The sequence below is a fragment of the Nansenia antarctica genome, assembly GCF_963989245.1.
Source record: "Nansenia antarctica genome assembly, chromosome: 6".
NCBI classification, from domain to species: domain Eukaryota; kingdom Metazoa; phylum Chordata; class Actinopteri; order Argentiniformes; family Microstomatidae; genus Nansenia; species Nansenia antarctica.
Window position 1 is genome coordinate 48,083,489 of NC_137676.1, and position 21,348 is coordinate 48,104,836.

Sequence of the window (21,348 nt, forward strand, 5' to 3'; positions counted from 1 at the left end):
CTAATTGTGTACTGTATGCAGTAGTTTGCTGCTGTAATACTGGCTACACAGCTATTCTTTTACCTAGTGTTTCTTGTCAATGTTGTGTTTTCAGTATTCCAAAAAGGTAGATGATCGTTTTGGAGGCTATGTTGCCTGTGCCCTGTTGGTCTTCTGCTTCATCTCTTTTATACAGATCATCATCTTTCCACGGTAACGATCATCAGCCAACACCTAATGGTTATAATTGTAATCTATGATTGAAAATGATTACACTCTTTATTATTATTATTATTATTATTATTGTTATTATTATTATTATTAAAAAATATATTTTTATTGTGGTCATAGGATTTGACCTTTCATTAGTCTATAAGGAGTTAGATAAATGTAATTTCTTGTCCTTTGCAGCACACCCCTCATGCTGGGGCTCTTTATCAGTATCTTCATCATCCTTGCCAACATCCTCTTCATCTGTGCCATCTACTCCTGTATCAAGGTAAGGGCCAATGTCCCCAGTATTCTCTATAACCACGCAATCACTTCTCATTAACATGCATTCAAAATATCTCTGTATGACAGATCATTGTTATGATACATTTATATCATGTATATCTCAGATCCCAGAATGTAATTTCTCGATTGTGATCCTGGGGGCACAGGATGTAAAAAGTGCTATCGGAAATTGTAAGCAAGTCCACACCCCTCAAAACCTTTTTTTGCTCTAGGCTCCATATGATATGTTGTTTCAACACCAACATTTCAAATTGTTTTTATCCGGTTGTAATCCCCACTTCCAAATTGAAGCACTCCTCTTTATTTGTTGGTAGAATATGCGTGTTGCTGGTGAAATTCACCAGATACACCACCTCCCATCAGCACTTTTTGATAGGTGCCCTGTCAGACTCTCCATTTAAATGGAGTCTGACTTAGTGAGACTGGTTTCATATTGAGTGCTAAGGTGAAGACTGAAGAATGACACAAACAGATGAAGCTGAGTAACTCTATCTTCCCTCCCCACCAACTCTCCCTCTTTCCTTTCCTCCCTGTGCCACAGCTCTTCCCAGTTGCCTTACAGACTGTGACAAAGAAGATAGTTCAATCTCGCACCAACAGCACCCTAGTAGGAGTCCTCACCATCATCCTTCTCTTCATCTCTGCCTTCGTAAACATGGTGGGGAACCAGTATTTTACTCTGCAATGGCTATTATATGCTATATACTAAACAAACTAAACCTTCTGGTGTTTGTATTCGACTCTCTATTCTCCCTGGCAGTTTACCTGTGACAGAGAGGGTCTGGTAGACTGTGTTGCCCGTGAGCAGAACACCAACAGTAGCCTGGTGACTCTGTGTCTCCTGCACAACCTGAGCAGGGCAGCAGAGGACGGACTGACCCTGTGTCCCAGTCAGCCCACACTGCCATGTCATTTCCCTGAGGTGACACCCATGGTCCTAATGTGTTAGTCTATGTTTGTGTCTGCGTGTGCTTTGGCTTTTAGATATCTGTGTTTGTGTTATGTGCCTCTTGTATGCTGTGTTTTTGTACCCAAAGTATGGATGCAATACAAACTACTGTACATGATGTCTGTGTAACTTGCCACGGTCCTGACTTTCACTCTCTCTCCCCCTCAAACCCTCCCCCCCCCCCCCCCTATCGTGGCTGCAGTATTTCTGCTACAGCGTGCTGCTGACCCTGCTGGCATGCTCAGTATTCCTCCACATCAGCAGCATAGGGAAGCTGGTCCTCATGCTGCTTCTGCAGCTCACCTTCCTGCTGCTGGTAGAGTGGCCTCAGGTGGCCCTGTTTGACAACGCTGACCTCCTGGTCACAGCCAACAGCCTGTGAGTCACACACACACACACACACACACACACACACACACACACACACACGGCCTACGGCATGGGTGTAGGAAGCATTGAAAATGTGGTTGGGACAATGTAAGGAGCGTCTGGGTGATCTCCCCCAGAAAGATTTTAACAGAGTAGATTCATTTCAATGGTGAGGACAAGGTTGCTGATCTTTTGAAGGAGGGTACCGGTATTTGGCGCAACAACCATGAGTTCTGTTTTATTGCTGTTGTTGAGTTGGAGAGATTGGTGGTCATCCATTCTTTGATTTCATGGAGGCAGGAGATGAGGGAGCGGGGAGGAAGGGCGTCAGAGGGTTTGGTGTGGAGGTAGAGCTGGGTGTCATCAGCATATGTGGGGAATTTGAGGCCGTGTTTCTGAATGATTTCGCCAAGTGGGAGTTAGATGGTGAACAGTAGCGGGCTAAGAAGGGAGCCCTGACGGACGCCTTGTTTCACTGGTGCTGGGGCGGATCTGGACCCCCAAGGGACACATACTGCCACCTGTTGGACAGGTATGATTTTAACCTCAGGTCGGTCATGGAGGATGTTGTGTGAGATAATATCAAAAGCTGTGGAAAAGGAGAATGAGTATATTGATATTGCCATCAGCAGCAGCCAAGGAGATCATTGACCACCTTGACCAGAGCTGTTTCGGTGCTGTGCTTGGCCCTGAATCCCGATTGTACAGGTTCAAACAATTGGTATGGTATGGTGTGACATTTCAGGTGTTGAGGTTCTGGAGTTGAGAGACAACTGCACACTCTAGAATCTTGCTGAGAAAGAGGAGGTTAGAGATGCGTCAGAAATGACTTAGGTTGTCTGGATCCAGGCCCTGCTTCTTTAAGATGAGTGTGACAGCAGCCAATTTTAGTGCAGCGGGACGGTGCCAGTTAAGATAGATGAGTTGATGATATCGACCATGAGAGAGCAGAGGACAGACAGGCTAACCTTGACCAGAGAAGTGGGCATGGGGTCCAGGGAGCAGGTGGATGGGTGGGAGCCAGAGACCAGCTTCATGATAGAGTCCATTTCCACAGGGGAGAAGGCAGAGAGGGAACAGGGAGGTGGAGATGGAGGAACAGTTGTATCAGCCAGAGGGATAGATGAAGAATGAGGGAGGGGGGGTGGGGGGTTGGGCTTGAGCTGCTGGTAGATGCCATCAATCTTACTTCGAAAGTAACCAATATATCTGTTGCAGAGATCAGGGGACATGGAGTGGAGGGAGTTGTCAGGGGGTTGGAGGAGTCTATTAATAGTGGAGAAGAGAACTTTGGGATTAGCTTGACCTGTGGATATCAGATTTGAGTAGGAGGATTTTGCTTGTGTGAGGGCAGATCTGTAGGTTCAGAATCAGAATGGCTTTTATTACATCATTGTATGGATACAAAGAGTATAATTCTTGGGTTCAGGTTCATTAGACATTAGACACAATAAAGATGTCATGGTAAAAACAAAAGAAATCGATAATTGCACAAGGGGTTCACATACTTTCAAGCAGGACTGTGTAATAGCTGCGATGCCCATGCCTGCCCTACGGTCACCTCTTACCCACACACACACCACTGTCACCACATTCACACACACTTACCAGTTTTGTTCCTGTCCTCTAAAAAGTGAAAATGTTACTCTTTTCTTCCCTCAGTTCTTTTCCACCTTTGAATGACTCTCTACAATGGTAAGTTTTATTAAAGAGTGCGTCCTTGCCACATATAAATATAATTACAAAACAACACTTTGAATATACAACACAGTAAAATACTGCTGTTCATTGATACAGGGTTCCTGTTGTTACTGCTGTTCATTTCTTTTTCTAGGTTCACTAGTTTTAACGAAACAGAGCAATGGTAAGTTGCCTTATTCCAAAATAAGTGTCATGTACATCGCTAGCTCTGCTTGCATATGTGACTCCATGTTCTCCTCTGTCCCCACAGCCAGGAGAGTGTGACCAAGGTGTCTCTGAAGGTCATGACCCCAGTGATCCTCACAGTGTTTGTGCTGGCTCTGTACCTGCATGCCCAGCAGGTGGAGTCCACTGCACGCCTGGACTTCCTGTGGAAGCTGCAGGTAGGAGATAGGCTGCATACTTACACTGTCATTACTAACGCTCCCTAAAAGGGATGTTCCACCTCTTTTTAAACATGTTTTCCTGGTTTGGCCCTGACCTTGGCTGTAGTTGATTAGCCCGGACAGTTTTTAGTTATGTTGCTTTCTTAGATACAGATTGGTAATATTTTGGGCCCCATAGGGTTGTATTCATTCTGGAAAGGGTAACAAAATGGTAACAGAATGCTAGTGTTTTACAGTGCAATAAAGTTAATTTTCTGAAAAATAGACAGACAAAGTCTTCAGAGAGGGATTCGGTCACAATATTAATTGGACTGAACTTGTGTGCAAGGTGTTAAGGACATATATCCAGAATGAATATGGGCAATGGGCCTAAATCATGACTATCCTATTTGTACAAGATATTTTTACTGCCACCTAACCAAGTTTGGTGGAATTTGTTTTCAGTACAGTATTGTGGGGGGCACAACACACCACACACACAGCAAAAAGAGAAGACATACATATAGATTTAGTGGAATAACAAAACAAAATGTATAAAAATCAAGGCATTCATAACAGAATATAGATTTTGGTGGAGAAGCAGAAACATCAAGCAGCGGAACAGAGCTATAGAGACTACCTCCATACTAATATATCACAGCTTCAGCCATCAATCCAGCTTCTTATCATTAACAAAAACCCCTTTCCCCTTTGTGCCACGCTCATTTTTCTTCCCCAGGCCACAGAAGAGAAGGAGGAGATGGAGGAGCTGCAGGCCTACAACCGGCGCCTCCTCCACAACATCCTGCCCAAGGATGTGGCTGCGCACTTCTTGGCGCGCGAGCGGAGGAACGACGAGCTGTACTACCAGTCCTGCGAGTGCGTGGCTGTCATGTTCGCCTCCATCAGCAACTTCTCAGAGTTCTACGTGGAGCTGGAGGCCAACAACGAGGGGGTGGAGTGTCTGAGGCTGCTCAACGAGATCATCGCCGACTTTGACGAGGTGAGAGGGGAGGAGAGGAGGATGGAGGGGTATGGGCGGGGTGAGGGGGGAGGAGAGGAGGATGGAGGGGTATGGGCGGGGTGAGAGGGGAGGAGAGGAGGATGGAGGGGTATGGGCGGGGTGAGGTGGGAGGAGAGGAGGATGGAGGGGTATGGGCGGGGTGAGGTGGGAGGGGAAGAGAGGAGAGGAGGATGGAGTGGTATGGGCGGGGTGAGAGGGGAGGAGAGGAGAGGAGGATGGAGGGGTATGGGCGGGGTGAGAGGGGAGGAGAGGAGGATAGAGGGGAATGGGCGGGGTGAGGTGAGAGGGGAAGAGAGGAGAGGAGGATGGAGGGGTATGGCCGGGGTGAGGTGGGAGGGGAGGGGAGGAGAGGAGAGGAGGATGGAGGGGTATGGGCGGGGTGAGAGGGGAGGAGAGGAGGATGGAGGGGTATGGGCGGGGTGAGGTGGGAGGGGAAGAGAGGAGAGGAGGATGGAGGGGTATGGGCGGGGTGAGAGGGGAGGAGAGGAGAGGAGGATGGAGGGGTATGGGCGGGGTGAGAGGGGAGGAGAGGAGGATAGAGGGGAATGGGCGGGGTGAGGTGAGAGGGGAAGAGAGGAGAGGAGGATGGAGGGGTATGGCCGGGGTGAGGTGGGAGGGGAGGGGAGGAGAGGAGAGGAGGATGGAGGGGTATGGGTGGGGCGAGAGGGGAGGAGGAGAGGAGGATGGTGGGGTATGGGCGGGGTGAGGTGGGAGGGGAAGAGAGGAGAGGAGGATGGAGGGGTATGGGTGGGGCGAGAGGGGAGGAGGAGAGGAGGATGGTGGGGTATGGGTGGGGCGAGAGGGGAGGAGGAGAGGAGGATGGTGGGGTATGGGTGGGGCGAGGGGAGGAGGGGAGGATGGAGGGGTATGGGCGGGAAAGTTTCAATTGCAATACAAAGAGAGTAGTTGGGAAAGCAAGACACAAAGCAAATGTGGTAGAATAAGAGAATAACAGTTGCTGATGATACAATGTTTCTTGTTTATTCTTTGTTTTCACCCCAGATCATCAGCGAGGACAAGTTTAGGCAGCTGGAGAAGATCAAGACCATCGGTAGCACCTACATGGCGGCCTCGGGCCTCAACGACTCCACCTTCGACCGTGAGGGCCGCTCCCACATCCTGGCACTGGCTGACTACGCTATGAGGCTGAGGGAGCAGATGAAGTACATCAATGAGCACTCCTTCAATAATTTCCAGATGAAGATCGGTGAGTGGACCACACTGGAGCCTGGACCCAATGGTGGAGATGGGGATTGGATGGTTGAAGCACCAGTAGGAATAGTAGTAGCTCTGACTGTGAATCTGTTTTCATTTGTGCACTTGAAATGAAAACAAAGGACTGTTTGGGGTGAAGTCTTTTTGTGAAGGCACTCGAGTGGGTGTATGGGTTAGAAGTAGTGGTGAGTAGTGGGATCTGGTGGGAGGCAGACAGGTGACTGTGGGTTGATTCTCCTCAGGGCTGAACATGGGACCGGTGGTAGCTGGGGTAATTGGAGCCAAGAAGCCCCAGTATGACATCTGGGGGAATACAGTCAACGTGGCCAGCCGCATGGACAGCACTGGAGTCCCAGACTGTATCCAGGTATCTATCTACACCTGCAACATGTTGCTGTTATATGTCTTGTCAGTTATAGTCAGTAAATAAGAGGGACTATTTATTTTTCTAATCTAAATACTACAGTCTCAACAATACTGCATCAGAAAGACAAATGCAATGTAGATTTCTTGAGTGCTCCTCAATGTCTCTATTGCCAGTGCTGCCATCTGCTGTACATACAATGCTCCTGCAGCTCAAAAGATATGACCAGTGCCTCCAAATCAAAGGTGTCAAAACTAATGTCCATAGATTAAGACTAGGTATGTAACGATACACCCAACTCACGATTCGATACGATTCACGATACCGGGTTCACGATACAATTTTTTAACAATATGAGATTGCAGACAAATTATGACTGAAAAATATAATTTCTCTGACAAAAACTACAAAATACTGTATTTTCTTAAATAATGCATAGTCAAAAGTAGATTACAGCCTCTGCTGTCCCTTTTAACCCTATTATTAATTATTTATCAAACATTCCGCCTGGATTTATTTTGTTTTTACTTCAGCTTTCAATATATGTCAGTTATTTGACATTACTGTATGTTATGAGTGTGTAATAACAGTTTTAAGGGAAGAAAAACACAAAAAACGAATCGGATTTTACAGGTTTTGTGGAATCGATCTTCGATTTGAATCGTCACATATTTCTATCGATAATTAACTGCATCGCGATGCATCGTTACATCCCTATTTAAGGCATGGCAAGTTTATTTGTATAGCACATTACAGGGGCAATTCAAAGTGCTTTACATACATTATTAAAAAATACAGCAAGATTAAACATTACAATGAATAAAAGCAAATATAATAAGTAAATAGATAAAACATTTAATAAGACAATAGTTAATGGATAAAATACATTGATGGAAGTGTTTGTGTTTAATCAGAACTGCTGCAAAACATGAAGGTTTTTAGCTTATTTTAAGGGTTTGGGCCTGTTTTATTTCTTCAGTCTTAAGACAAAAGGGTGCTACTGTAGTTTCTTGATACAGAGCTTCTTGGTACAACACTATAATAATAATAATTATAATAATAATAATAATAATAATTATTATTATTATTATTATTCAGTATATGGTCCCAATTACATGTCACTCACTGTCAGTCACTCTAGCATTAACTTGGTCTGCTAAATAGAAGTCAGATTAATTTTTTTATTTTTAAAAATAATAATAATAAAATTGTCAACTAAATCACTTTTTTATTGCTCTATTGCTCCCTTGTAATACTACCAGTCTCCTATAAGAGTGACTAGTGTGCTGCTGTAGCGGACATTGTCTGTGTGAAGGGTGGTGCCATGTGTCCTTGTCTCCTAGGTGACCACAGATCTGTACCATGTCCTGGTCAACAAAGGCTACCAGCTAGAGTGTCGAGGCGTGGTCAAGGTGAAGGGGAAGGGAGAGATGACCACTTACTTCCTAACCAACGGCCCCCAGGGCAGTTAACGGCGGACAGTCAAGTGACTCCCACTGCACAGACATGAAGGAGAGAGAGAGAAGAAAATAGAGAGAACAATGGTCAACTCACTAATGAGCACTGGACCATGTGAATACACTGGGGGAGAAAGACATGGTTGGTGTGGTCATGTATTCATATGCACACATGTAAGAAGGAAGCTTGTTCTCATTTCAAGGCTTTTTTTACAAGCTGCTTGAAAGATTTAATTAATGAAGACCTGTTGCCTTAGAAGGAAATGACTGAACAAAAGGCTATATTTGTTTGAGAACTGCAGTACTTCACATCCGGAGTCATTATTTATTTTCATGAGGATTGATTTTTGTGACAACCTTGTAACAAACTATATTATGTACATTAAATGAAATATGCAAGGATAAAAATAAGGATGAAAATGACCAAAGAACAAATGTTTGATATGAGGGACACTACACACATCTATCAGTTATCTTTGAATTGTCTACAGAACAATTGTTATCCTGAGTTGTTATTCGTCTTTTTCACTTTTGACAACAACGGCCATGGTACACGTCACAAACAGGGACAAAAACTTGTTTTGTTTTCGACTTGATATGCCATGAAGGAGAACACACACACACACACATACACACATACACACATACACACACACCCACACACACACACACACACACACACACACACACACACACACACACACTATGTTCCTTTCAGCGCCTCAATTGTTAGGGGGTAGCTGTTACCCAGAGAATGGACAGAGGCCTGTGTGTTTCCTCTTTTGATGATCAACTTTCTTCTCCGTAGTGTTTTTTTTTTGGTACAAGCCAAAACAACATCTTAGTGAAGGACAAACAGTTGCTTTGGTTCCATGGTACTAGAGAGATTGTTTTAACTGTTAATGAGAAGTGTGTGTGTGTGTGTGTGTGTGTGTGTGTGTGTGTGTGTGTGTGTGTGTGTGTGTGTGTGTGTGTGTTACTGAATGCTGTTCTTTATCTTTAAAGGGGCATAACTTTTCACTGTGAGGTTGTAATGATACTGTATGACAAATGCTTTCTTGCCAAATTGATTGCTGCAAGGCATGTGTTTTTTTATATCTCATACATTGGAGTTCTGTGTTCATTCCTGATTTTGATGTTTGTTGACTTTCTTTTAATCACCTCTTTTCATGCCTTTTATTTCACTGTGATTGTGATTACAATTTAATTCATTCCAACTTAAATGACTAAACACCTTTAAATTGATTTTGGATTGCTACTGTAGTAAGGGCACCAGCTGGTTGTCTGCACAGTATTTACAGTGCAGTTTTACACTGGGATAAACTACAGTTATTTTCTGCCAGTTCACAAACGTTTGCCTTGTACTGTACAAAGGTTAACCCCTTCCATGGCAACACTCTTTGTGCTCATAGCAACAATGGCAGCATCTGTACTTATCAATATTTGACAGTATCTGATAGTATTGGCAGGATCTAATATCCCCCAAAGAGTATTTTAAAATAGTTATCTTATGAATGTACTTAAGTAACAAAAGATATGTATACAGTGACACAACTACTTATTATTTCCCCAATAATAAAACATAAACAGTTCACTGGCTTGCAATGATCAGAAAACCACTCAATGGTGCCAACATGGCTGAGGAAAGGGGAGGAACTGTCGTACTACAGTTTGTGAAGAAGAGGTCAAACAATAGTGTTTAGGAATCAAGGTATTTGACTCTGTCCACCAACTCTCCTTGATACCACTCATCCCTCCATGCACTGATTCTTGAGGATCAAGGAGAGGAGAGGAAGATGTATCTTGGTGATTTTGTCTTTTTTTGTGTGCCTCTTCTCCCTTGACCTGAGCCAAATGCTCCCATATTCTAACAGTTTGTGAAGGAGGGCATTGGCATTGATATTTAATTTGTTTTTGTTGTCCCTTTTTTACATTAGTCTTGTACTGTCTTTGAATTTAAAAGCCAACAAAATGCTGTTTGTTTTTCCATTCCAAGAAAAGAAAATGTATTGGTACTCTGGTTTGATTTTCCCTTGAAAAAGAAATCAATAAATGGCTGTTTTGTATTATTCATGATTATTCACCTATTATTCAGAGCCTACCTGGACCCTATGAGGAATGTATGAAATGGATATTGGCAAAGGGTATGGTGTTTGGTTTATTGTAATGGTCTGGCTACAAGGAATTATGAAATCACCATTTCCTCTTTACACCTGATGCACTAGGGTAGGATGCATTAGGGTATTCATAAATGGAATAAGACTGTTTAAGTTCATCTCATGAGAAGTATAGGGTTCGAACCTTTCAGTGCAACTTTTACAGTTTAGTACCACTGGAGGGCGGTGAAACATTACAACATTTTCACGTTTTCCTCTCATCATCCAACTGAGATAAACAAAAATCACATTCGTATTCGGTGACATTTTAAGCTATTTATTAGTTGACTTGTCGATTATAAATATCACCTGGTTTTGCATTATATATGTGCCAATAATTCATATATCCTAAACAAAGATATCAATCAATAGCCTGCAATCAAGATTTCTCCCACCGACAGTAATTGGAGAGATCTGCCAGAGCGTCTCTTTTGCCGCGCGGCTTCTCAATTTCTGAATAAATCAGTATACGGTTTCAAGACTGCGATACTGGAGATAGTATTTAATTGCTTTCACATGAATAATGGATTTTCTGTTGAGGTAAAGGCTATGTTAACTTACAGCACTCTATGCTGAACATTAATTAACCTGTATGATTTTTTTCCCCCCATACAGTAGGACTAGACTATAAAAGCAAATAGCCTACTATTGGGCATATGACTCATGTACAGTGACATTGGTCTGCACCGCCAATGTGAAGGATGTGATCTTGTCTGAATGTATGTCGGAAGTGGGTGGACAGACACTACCCTCTCCTCTCACTACCCGCCAAATTGAAATAGTTCACTTTAGGACCCAGGAGACACCAGATCATAATTTCAACGAATGACACCTGTTATGTTCAAAGGGAAGCCGGGAGGCCAGAGTGACAGTGTATCCTTGTCGCGCAGAGTAGTAAATGTAATCATACCTCACTCAACTCAAGATGCTGGAACTTTACTAGCCGACATTCGTCCCTCTTCTCCACATGACTAAATAAACAGCGTTGCCCAGCCACAGGTGTACCTCCTCAACAATCTGTGAACAGGTTTCAGGTAAGTCAAGATGTTCAGGGGACAAAAAACATCGTTATCCCTCTAGAAAAGGCTACTCGTTCGAACTGTGTTATTACACATGATATTTGATATGAAGTATATTTATAAGGCTATAAATATAATAAGGCTTATAATGGTCATCGATCATTTGCAATTTAAATCCTCCCCATGGGCCACTTTTCTTTGATGTATGTGTAGTAAGAATGGAAATGATATAAACAATATTTTAGGGTCACTGTGTGTGTGTTATTGATGTATTATCTATCATGCATGTGTGAATGACATTTGTTTACACGTAAACACATTTGAGCCGTCCATAATGCTATGACTGGTTGTGATTACGATAGCTGATGTGTTGAAATACTTCCTCATGTTTCTTGTCAAACAATTTCCTGTTTCTTTTGTCTTCTCACGCCCGGTGGAACATCCGAAATGAGATGAGTGGATGTTACATACAGCTGTATTAAGCTCAATCAGTATTAAGTCATACTGGAGGGCATTACTTCGTCGATATTGAACAAAATGTATCTTTCAGAAGCGTGTTAGATGGTCAGCAGGTACAATAATCATTGGTTCCTTTGTGACTAGCCTGTGAATGACATCTCCACACCTACACAGTGACAGTGGGTATGAATGAACTAAACCTGTTTATGGATAGACCTGCTCGCCTGCTCCTAGTCATCTTTGTGTGCAGTAGCCTACTTCATAGTGAGTGAAATACTATACTATTGCATTCTTTTCAAGATTCAAGATTCAAGATTGCTTTATTGTCTGTCACAGAGTGACAGAAATTCTCCTTTGACAGGCTTTGTGCAGTTCATGAATACGTTATCCACATTAAAAACACACATAGGTCACATACATACAATAAAAACAGACAGATATAACAGTGTTTATAAAATGTAGTCTGGTGGTCTTTCGCTAAAGACCATTCCCTAGAGTGGGCTGTTAAATTATTTTGGTAGTCAAAGATGGCATTACTTATGTCTTATGTTTGTCTTAGAATATGAAACTCTAAAAAATACGTTTTTCAAATGTATATTGTTTATGATGGACTGAGAATGGCGATGGAGTTTTATTTGTATCGATTTTTCTGTATCCTAACCCTTTTTTCATGTGTTTGCTTGAATGAAGCCTAGATGCCAAACAAGTAAAATTGGTTGAAGATGATGTGACAAAAGTGTCCTCTGGTTTCCATTGTTGCCCTCTGGAATCACAAAAGTGTCTCCTTGAATCAATAATGAAGAAGGCAGGCGAGGGACTGTCTTGAATTAATTATGACCAAGTAAGAGTGAGACCATGAGCAGTGATCACCTGAGGATTTCCTGCTTGTGACAGATATCCCCTTTCACTAAGCAGGAAGATGGTTGTCATAAAGTCAAGCTCAATCGACAGTTGAGATTGTTGCCTATTTCCTTGAGCAGAATGGCAGTTTATTTCAGGGGTTGGCCGTGTGTGTACCCGTGTGTATGCGTGTATGTGTGAGTATCCATGTGAGAGTGAGGTGTATTGTATGTAAGGTGTCACACGTCATTCATTAACCTATGTGGGAGCTGCGCAGTCAGCCACTAGATTTGGGCCACCTGTTGCCACGTGCATCCTGGAGGGCGGTGGCTGTAGCTGTAGCAGGTGGTTACTGAGGTGTGCTCTGTTTGTTCACTCTCTCTGTACTCTGTCAAGCTTTCCCAGTGGAGCTGCACTCAGGAGATAGAGCTGGCTGCTATGACGCTGGCTAGATACAGAGAGGGTTTTCTGGATTGGATTAGAATATTTAACTGGAACATATCTCTGACAAGTGTAGACTCTTTCAGAAAAAAGTGATAAATTGAAGGTGCAATTTGTAATGCATTGCTTAATAATTTTGACAGTTGATCAGATTTCCTCTTATTTTCTTAACTGTCGGTCAAAAGTAATGTGTCCTTAGATGCTTCAGACACATGAAGTCCGGCTACTGTTCGATTGAGATTCTGTCCTTTTTTGTTCTATCTAACAGGACTACTGAGCGATGCGTCTCTTCTTCCTACGCCGGCGGATGTCCCCCCTGAAGCTGGTCCTTCTGGGTGGCACTATGTTCATGGTGGTCCTGGTGGTCCTACAGAAGGATGTGGGTTCCAGCCCCGCCCAGGACCCTTGGTTCCAGGAGTTTGTTGAAAGGAAGGAGAGGGTAATGGGTATTGTCCGAGGGGCTGTCAACAACCTGGGCTTCCAAATAGGAGCTCCACAGCCCCAACCCATAGAGGAACAGCCCACCCCAGACCGCCACTGTCCCTCTGGCTTCTACACCCAGGCAGAGCTCAGGCCTGCGCTGGAGAGACCCCCTCAGGACTCTGCGAGTCCAGGGGCGGATGGCAAACCCTTCCAGAAGGACAAGCTGTCTGCAGAGGAGGAGAAGGAGAAGGAGGAGGGGATGACTAAAAATTGTTTTAACCAGTTTGCCAGTGACCGCATCTCCCTTCACCGTAGCCTGGGAGACGACACCCGTCCACCAGAGTAAGTAACAGGCCACCATAGTGGCCACCATAACACTGGTGTTGGAAAGGATGGTTTAGTTTGTTTACTGTTAATGGTGGGTTTTTGTCTTTTTTAAGTCAACGTTCAAAACATTGACAGACTTTGAAGCATTTTGAGTTCCTTGGTTTCTTTTACTCATGTATGCTTAGGGCTGTACCTTTTATGTATCAAAAGAGCTAGTGCGCACACACCTTGAGCAATACCCAAACACTGGCCAGATGTCAATCATTCTTATTGACATTTTATTACTTACCAGGTGTGTGGAGCAAAAGTACCGCCGCTGCCCCGCTCTCCCCACCACCAGTGTGATCATAGTCTTCCACAACGAGGCCTGGTCCACCCTCTTGCGTACGGTCTACAGCGTCCTGCACTCCTCCCCTGCCTCCCTGCTCACCGAGATAATCATGGTGGATGATGCCAGCACCGCAGGTGAGCATGGCTACTCACATAGGCTACTGACACACTGGCTGGTAGCAAAACATTTTGTTGGGACATGATGGTCAGAAGAATGCGTGTGTCGCTTCACATACACAGCATCAATTTCTACCCACCATTGTTACACTGTTCATGTTTGTCACTGACAGCACTGAATGATTGTGTGTGAAACTGAGAGCAGCCTCTTCTTATGACAGGAAGTTGTCTCTGCCTCGGTTATGAGGTCAAAAGGAGGATGTGTTTAGTTTTACTGCCTCCTCTTTTCTTTTCTATGCCTGATTCTGGTAACATGCACACTTACACTTGCTCCTCACAGTAGGGTTAGTGTGGTGGTTCCTCTCATGCATATCAGACATTATTTGCTTTTAAACCCTATGGACCGCTGGTGTACAGTATCTGCTCTCTGACATGTAATTAGGAGCTTGGCTGAGTTGACTTAATTAACCTAATGAATCTCCACTTTGACAGAGCACCTGAAGACTGAGCTGGATGAGTATGTGCGCCAGCTGAAGATCGTGCGTGTGATGAGACAGCAAGAGAGGAAGGGTTTGATCACAGCCAGGCTCCTGGGAGCCAGCGTAGCCCAGGGGGAGGTGCTCACCTTCCTGGACGCCCACTGTGAGTTGCCCCTATAAAGCCATACGAGCCCCTTACTGGGCTTTGATGTTGGCTTTGACAATATTAATTATAGTGCATTTACACACAAACAATAAAGGTGAAAAGACAAGAAACATAGAGCCAATAAACCAGATAGCACAGAGGTGTGCAGGTGAGGCCCAGTAATCTCACAGGTGAATTTGTGTTCTTGCATTTTACATTATTTACTCTTTTGGCTTTTAGCAGACGCCTTTATCCAAAGCGTAACAAATACATTTGTCAAAATAAATGGATCACTATCACGTGTAAACATCAGTCATCATAACAAAAAGTAATCTATGCTAGGACCAGGGGCCATTGGCAGTCACAGATAGAAGAAAAATCATCGCTTGCAAGTAGGTAGGGGTTGTTCCATTTTCTGCCTGGTAGGCGAGCACCAGGGTCTTGAATATGATGCGAGCCGCTACCGGGAGCCAGTGAAGGGTGTCATGGGAGAATTTGGGGAGATTGAACGCCAGACAGGCGGCACCATTCTGGATGAGCTGCAGAGGTCTGATGGCGGAGGTGGGGAGCGTTGCAGTAGTCAAGACGGGGGATCACAAATGTCTCAACCAAGAGTTGTGCTGCTTCTCTGATGAGGAATGGAACCTTCTGATGTTGTGGAATAAGAATCTACAAGAGCGTGCTGTCGCTGTGATGTTCGCCGCACAGGATAATTGGTTGTCAAGGTTCACCCCAAGGTTCTTGGCTGTCTAGGAGGAGGTCCTGGAGAAGTCTTGGAGAGGGGAGGATGTCTCAGGGAGGAAGAGCAGCTCAGTCTTGTTAAGGTTGAGTGGGCTGACATCCAAACTGAAATGTCTGCAAGACACACAGAGACGCGTGTTGCTACCTGTGAGTCAGAAGGGGGGAAAGAGAGAAAGAGTTGAGTGTCATCTGCACAGCAGCGGTAGGAGAAACCATGTGAGGAAATTACAGAGCCAAGAGATCGGGTATAGAGGGAGAACAGTAAGGGCCCTAGGACAGAGCCCTGGGGGACCCCAGTGGTGAGGGCATTTGGAGAGAACAGTAATTCTCTCCACATCACCTGGTAAGAGCGATCGTAGGATGCAAACCAGGAGAGGGCAGAGCCAGAGATGCCCAGTTCTGAGAGGGTGGAGAGAAGGATTAGGTTGTTTACTGTGTCGAATGCAGCAGACGGGTCCAGAAGAATGAGAACAGAGGAGAGGGAAGAAGCTCGAGCAGAGTGGAGGGCCTCCGTGACAGCAACGAGAGCAGTCTCAGTCGAGTGCCCAGCCGTAAAGCTGGATTGGTGAGGGTCAAGGAGGTTGTTCTGAAGATGATAGTGAGACAGCATGTGGTCAAAGGTTTTAGATGAGATGTGATACCGGTCTGTAGTTCTGTACAGCGTACAGGTCAAGAACTGGTTTCTGAGAAGAGAACAGTGGACCGAGAGAGTCCCAATCTTGTGGAGCAAGTGCTCCTTATGAAGTGTTTGTTGCCCTAAGGAGGGATCTTTATACTCTGAGGATTTCAGTTGTGGCCTGAGGTTATCTTATTATGTCCGCAATGATACCTGCTCTACAGGTCGGCTTGCTCCCACAAGAAAACTACTATTAGAGACATGCAAAAGAGAGTGATAGACATAATACAGCTACAACAGCCTGGGGATATTATATAGAAGTTATTCTATACAGTGGGGTGCAAAAATGTGGGCACCCCTGGTTTAATGTATGTTACAATTAATCTCCAAGTGATTGAAAGCAAACCTGAACACTAAATGCTACAAAGTTAAACATTACACCTTTCTGCAAATTTTAAAGCAAGGTTTCTTTTTTTATGATAAAAAAGGAAAAGGGCCCTGTGTAAAAGTTTGGGAACCCTTTTGGATTATTCTTTGTTACCTTTTGAGAAGATGATTACTAAGGCCCAGACCACGGTGATTTACTCGTTAGGGCTGAGGTCAGGTGAATACAATTCCAGGGTTGAACTATAACTAACTATTGTGATGTAACTCCATGCCTTTTAAAGTATCCGACTGTGGTGGCTGTTGTGTCTGGTGTTAAAAACCATGGGTTCCTCTAAACAGTTGTCCAAGGATGTCAGAATCAAGATAGTTCACTTCCACCATCAAGGAGAAGGCTACAAAAACTCTCACAACGTTTCAAACTACCCCTTTCCACTGTCAGAAACATCATCATAAAATGGAAAATAAATGGAACAATTGAAGTCAAGGCAAGATCTGGTAGACCAAGAAAAATGTCAGATAGAATGGCCCGAGATCCGGTGAGAAATGCTCAGAAGAACCCACACATCACTGCAAAAGAGCTGCAAAAAAAAGTAGCAGACACCGGTCTAGTTGTTCACAGAACAACAATACATCGTACCTTAAGCAGCAAAGACCTACATGGCAGAGTTGCCAGAAAGAAGCCTTTCCTATGACCTCAGCACAAAATTAAGCATCTGAAGTATGCAAAAGAAAACCTTGAGAAACCTGAAGCCTATTGGAACGATGTGCTTTGAACTGACGACACCAAAATGTCACTTTTTGGCCACAAACAAAGGTATGTTTGGAGAAAAAAGGGTGAAGAATTTGTTGAGAAGAACACCTTGCCATGGAGGTGGATCCATTATGCTTTGGGGTTGTGTAGCAGCTGAGGGCACAGGCAATATTGTGCGGGTGGAAGGAAGAATGGATTCCACCAATGTCAATACATTCTAGAGGCTAATGTTTGAAGGTCAGTCCAGAAATGTAAGTTGGAGAGGTTGGGTATTCCAGCAAGACAATGACCCAAAGCATACCTCAAAATCAACCATGAAGTACCTCCAGGAAAGAGGAGAATATTTCTGAGCTAGAGGTGTTCTGCCAGAAGGAATGGGGAAAAATTCCCAAAACAAGAATTGAAAGACTCTTAGCTAGCTACAGGAAGCGTTTGCAAGCTGTTATAGTTGCCCGAAGAGGAGTTACTTTTTTGCACAAGGCCTTTTTCCTTGTTTTATTTAAAACTTTACTTAATATAAAGTTAAAAATAAAAATGTATCTTGTTTGTATCTAAATGTGATTAAATGTGTAATGTTTAACTTTGTACCATTTAGAGGTTCTTTTCACTTAGATATTAATTGTAAAAGGCATTTTGGCTAGGGGTTCCCACATTTTTGCGCCCCACACTAGTATATACTGCAAATTAGTAATGCTATCACAGCTAGAGGAGGTAAATCAGTTAACAGCTGCTCTAGTTGCAGTGCATAGGCCTCACCATGCTCTCCCTTCCCAAGGTGAGTGTTTCCATGGCTGGCTGGAGCCTCTGCTGGCGAGGATCGTAGAGGAGCCTACTGCTGTGGTCAGTCCTGAGATCACCACCATAGACCTTAACAACTTCCAGTTCAACAAGCCCGTGGCCACCGCCCGTGCTCACAACCGTGGCAACTTTGACTGGAGCCTGAGCTTCGGCTGGGAGGCAATTCCCGAGGACGCAAAGCAGAGGCGGAAAGATGAAACATACCCCGTCAAGTAAGGACCCACTACACTGGCTTTGCCAGACTATTCCTGCTTTAATGAAGAAAGTCTGCAAATGGAAGAAAATGATTTATACATAATGAATGTTATGCTGTTGTTGTAGTTGTAACTAGGTATGTGTGTAATGCAGATATGGAATACTATGACTTTTTTTGTCAGAATATGTGTATCAAGCTTTGGCCTTGAGATAATGTGTTGCTTGCACATTTTGTTCCTCTAGAACTCCAACCTTTGCCGGTGGCCTGTTTTCTATTACTCAGAAGTACTTTCAGGAGATTGGGACCTATGATGACAAGATGGAGATCTGGGGGGGTGAGAATGTGGAGATGTCCTTTAGGGTTAGTCCTGTGTTTTCTCTGTGTGATGGTCTATGTGTGGTGGCTACTGTTAAATGGTCATAGTCAATATCTAAAGAATGTTCAATATAGTCAAAGAAAATACCCTATGTGTACCCCAGTAATAGCCCACCCAACCAATTTACATAATGTATGAGTTGGAGTAATTGAACTGTATGTAAATGAAACACTGTTGTTCATGTGTTTCCCTGTTGGGCCCAGGTGTGGCAGTGTGGGGGCCAGCTGGAGATCATTCCCTGCTCTGTGGTGGGCCACGTCTTCCGCACCAAGAGCCCCCACACCTTCCCCAAGGGCACCGAAGTTATCACCCGCAATCAAGTGCGCCTGGCTGAGGTCTGGATGGACGACTATAAGCAGATCTTCTACCGCCGCAACCAGAACGCTGCCAAGATGGCCAAAGAGGTGAGACGAGGGGAATGACCATGTAGTCTTTGAGTTAAATTCAACTGTATCAATCCCTGAGGAGCAATGATAATAAGCCAAAGGTTTTCTGCTACTCTATGATGTATTGTTGTTGTCACCACAGTACTCTAGTAGATCTGTACACATACTGTGATCCAAGATATAAATATAGGACGGCGTATGTTCTTTTCAAGAATATTGTACCTGTCAATATTCAGGATGGAGAGCAGATTCCCTCATTGTCACTCATTGCTACTCTTGTGCTGCAGGAAAGGTTTGGAGACATATCTGAGCGTGTGAATCTGAGAGAGAGGCTGCACTGCAAGAACTTCACTTGGTATCTGAACACCATCTACCCAGAGGCCTTTGTGCCAGACCTAAACCCTGTAAAATTTGGAGCAGTAAGTGTTGCTTTCACTTGTGCCATAGGACGTTAACAATATGGGGTTACTGCTTGTAACGTGTGTGTGTGTGTGTGTGTGTGTGTGTGTGTGTGTGTGTGTGTGTGTGTGTGTGTGTGTGTGTGTGCGCGCAGATTAAGAACTCAGGCTCTCAAAACTGTCTGGATGTCGGAGAGAGCAACAACGGAGGGAAACCAATGATCATGTACACATGCCACAACATGGGTGGAAACCAGGTACTTAAAACTAGTGTTCTAAAGATTTGTTGAGATTTTGACTTGATTCAAATCAAACATTCTCAATATAATTTGAGCCATTTGGAAAAAAAAGGAAGATTTATAACTTCTTTGGAAAGGTTGGTGTCTGATCAGACTTGTTTCACCTTGCTCTCGCAGTACTTTGAGTACACGTCCCATCGAGAGTTGCGTCATAACATAGGGAAGCAGCTGTGTCTCCGTGCAGCCCCTCAGCCACAGCAGGTGACGATAGAGCTGTGCACGCTGAGAGGTAGGGGCACCAGCGTGGCACCAGAACAAGAATGGGTGTTCACAGAGGTAAGGAACACACACACACACACACACACACACAGAAAGAATGAATGAACAGTATTAGCCTGGTCTAACCTACTGTATTATCCTTGTTCCTCCTATAGGAGCAGCTCCTGAAGAACCCCTCCAGTGGGAACTGCTTACACATGACCGGAGGCCAGATACAAATGGACCACTGCAACGCTGCTGACCTCAACCAGCACTGGACCTTCAGTTGACCCCTCTGTCAACACACTGGCAGATGCAGGGCTCTATCTCTCTATCCCCTTCTTCATACTCAGGACCAAGCAGGATGCACCCGCTCAGCAGTTATCAGGACAGGACCATAAAGAAGTCCATGGCTGGCCTGAGTGGACAGCTGACTTTGGGGTGCATTGCACGTCTATGTGAAGCTCAGCTTAGTTAATTTTAAAAATAGGGATATATATACTGTATATATGGTGGAAACTTAGGGATGACAGTTGTGAGGTGGTCTGGGTTCGTCACGGAGGGTGTGTGAACACTGCAGCCAGGATTGGCTGCTACACGGCAGATTGAGGTCTTGACTGAGGACAACTATGACCTCAGCACAGTGCCTTCTTTACACTCCAGATTTTAAATTGGTGTTTTGTGTTTAATTTATATTTTGTCGGAAGGTCTGATTATTACTTTTTTTGCAGTGACGATGCAAATATCCATGTCTTGCCAAAGGGAAAGGTGTACATTTTTAAATAAATACGTTTTATTTCTATCGTTTCTTCAGTTTATTTCAGTAAACTGACATTCATGTTGCTTTTCTGTCAGTGAGAGATTTTCCTCAAATGATGATGTATATACCTGTAATGGCCAATAAGCAATGCATACTGTGTCATCTGATTTTGGAAAATGAGGCTTTAAGATTTAAAGGTCCATGAAATAATGATTGGAAAGGGAGTGCAAACCTTTGATTTACCCCTCCCCCATGATTAGTACGGTCATTCTTTTTCAAAGAGGCTTGTGACTTGCTTAGTTTTGCTTTTCTGTCTAGTTGTGATATTCTTTTTGCCTGTTTATGTACCACTTTACATACTGTATGTACAAAAAGTACAGTATATTCAAACAATATATGCAAATCAATTGGCAAGGTTCCTAAAAGATATTCACTATCAAGCTATGTTCCTGTTTTAAAACGGTCTGATTGTATGGTCTCTCAGCAACTGGAGCTCTATCACTCTGCTGAATGGTAAATGGAAAATGAATTTCACCTTGAGGACGAATAAAGTAATACTCTCTGTCTCTTTGCTGTTTGATAGTTGCCCAACTTTATTGCTCAGATAAGGTCCATATCAGAACCCAGGTGCTGATAGTAGTAGACTTCCTACAATAATAAACGTTGTAGTGAGACCCGGTGAGAGATCTTTGAATAGGACTAGCTAATGTGTATCTTGCTCACACATTTTGCGCAATATTAATGTTGATAAGGAGTGGTTTAGGAAT

The 21,348-nt window shown here is 43.9% G+C and overlaps 2 protein-coding genes across 2 annotated transcripts in view; both read left to right on the forward strand.

Annotated features, from left to right (window-relative positions):
* Positions 1-10,002, forward strand: part of LOC308161007 (adenylate cyclase type 6-like) — a 42,601-nt gene extending 32,599 nt beyond the window's left edge. Inside the window, exons 13-24 of the mRNA XM_080534937.1 lie at positions 95-192; positions 391-478; positions 1,037-1,153; positions 1,256-1,417; positions 1,647-1,822; positions 3,476-3,508; positions 3,648-3,677; positions 3,765-3,897; positions 4,619-4,882; positions 5,906-6,110; positions 6,361-6,485; positions 7,826-10,002. Coding sequence (XP_080391063.1) covers positions 95-192; positions 391-478; positions 1,037-1,153; positions 1,256-1,417; positions 1,647-1,822; positions 3,476-3,508; positions 3,648-3,677; positions 3,765-3,897; positions 4,619-4,882; positions 5,906-6,110; positions 6,361-6,485; positions 7,826-7,954 — 1,560 coding nt within the window. The 3' untranslated portion in view covers positions 7,955-10,002. The remainder of the gene's footprint in view (positions 1-94; positions 193-390; positions 479-1,036; positions 1,154-1,255; positions 1,418-1,646; positions 1,823-3,475; positions 3,509-3,647; positions 3,678-3,764; positions 3,898-4,618; positions 4,883-5,905; positions 6,111-6,360; positions 6,486-7,825) is intronic.
* A 3,132-nt stretch (positions 10,003-13,134) lies between these two features.
* galnt6 (UDP-N-acetyl-alpha-D-galactosamine:polypeptide N-acetylgalactosaminyltransferase 6 (GalNAc-T6)) lies at positions 13,135-20,111 on the forward strand (the record flags this gene model as incomplete). The annotated part of the gene is made up of 10 exons (XM_080533301.1): positions 13,135-13,619; positions 13,897-14,069; positions 14,544-14,693; positions 17,946-18,180; positions 18,407-18,524; positions 18,744-18,944; positions 19,214-19,345; positions 19,480-19,581; positions 19,741-19,899; positions 19,998-20,111. 10 exons carry the CDS (start codon positions 13,135-13,137, stop codon positions 20,109-20,111), a joined length of 1,869 nt encoding a protein of 622 aa, XP_080389427.1.
* Between the last annotated feature and the right edge of the window lie 1,237 nt (positions 20,112-21,348).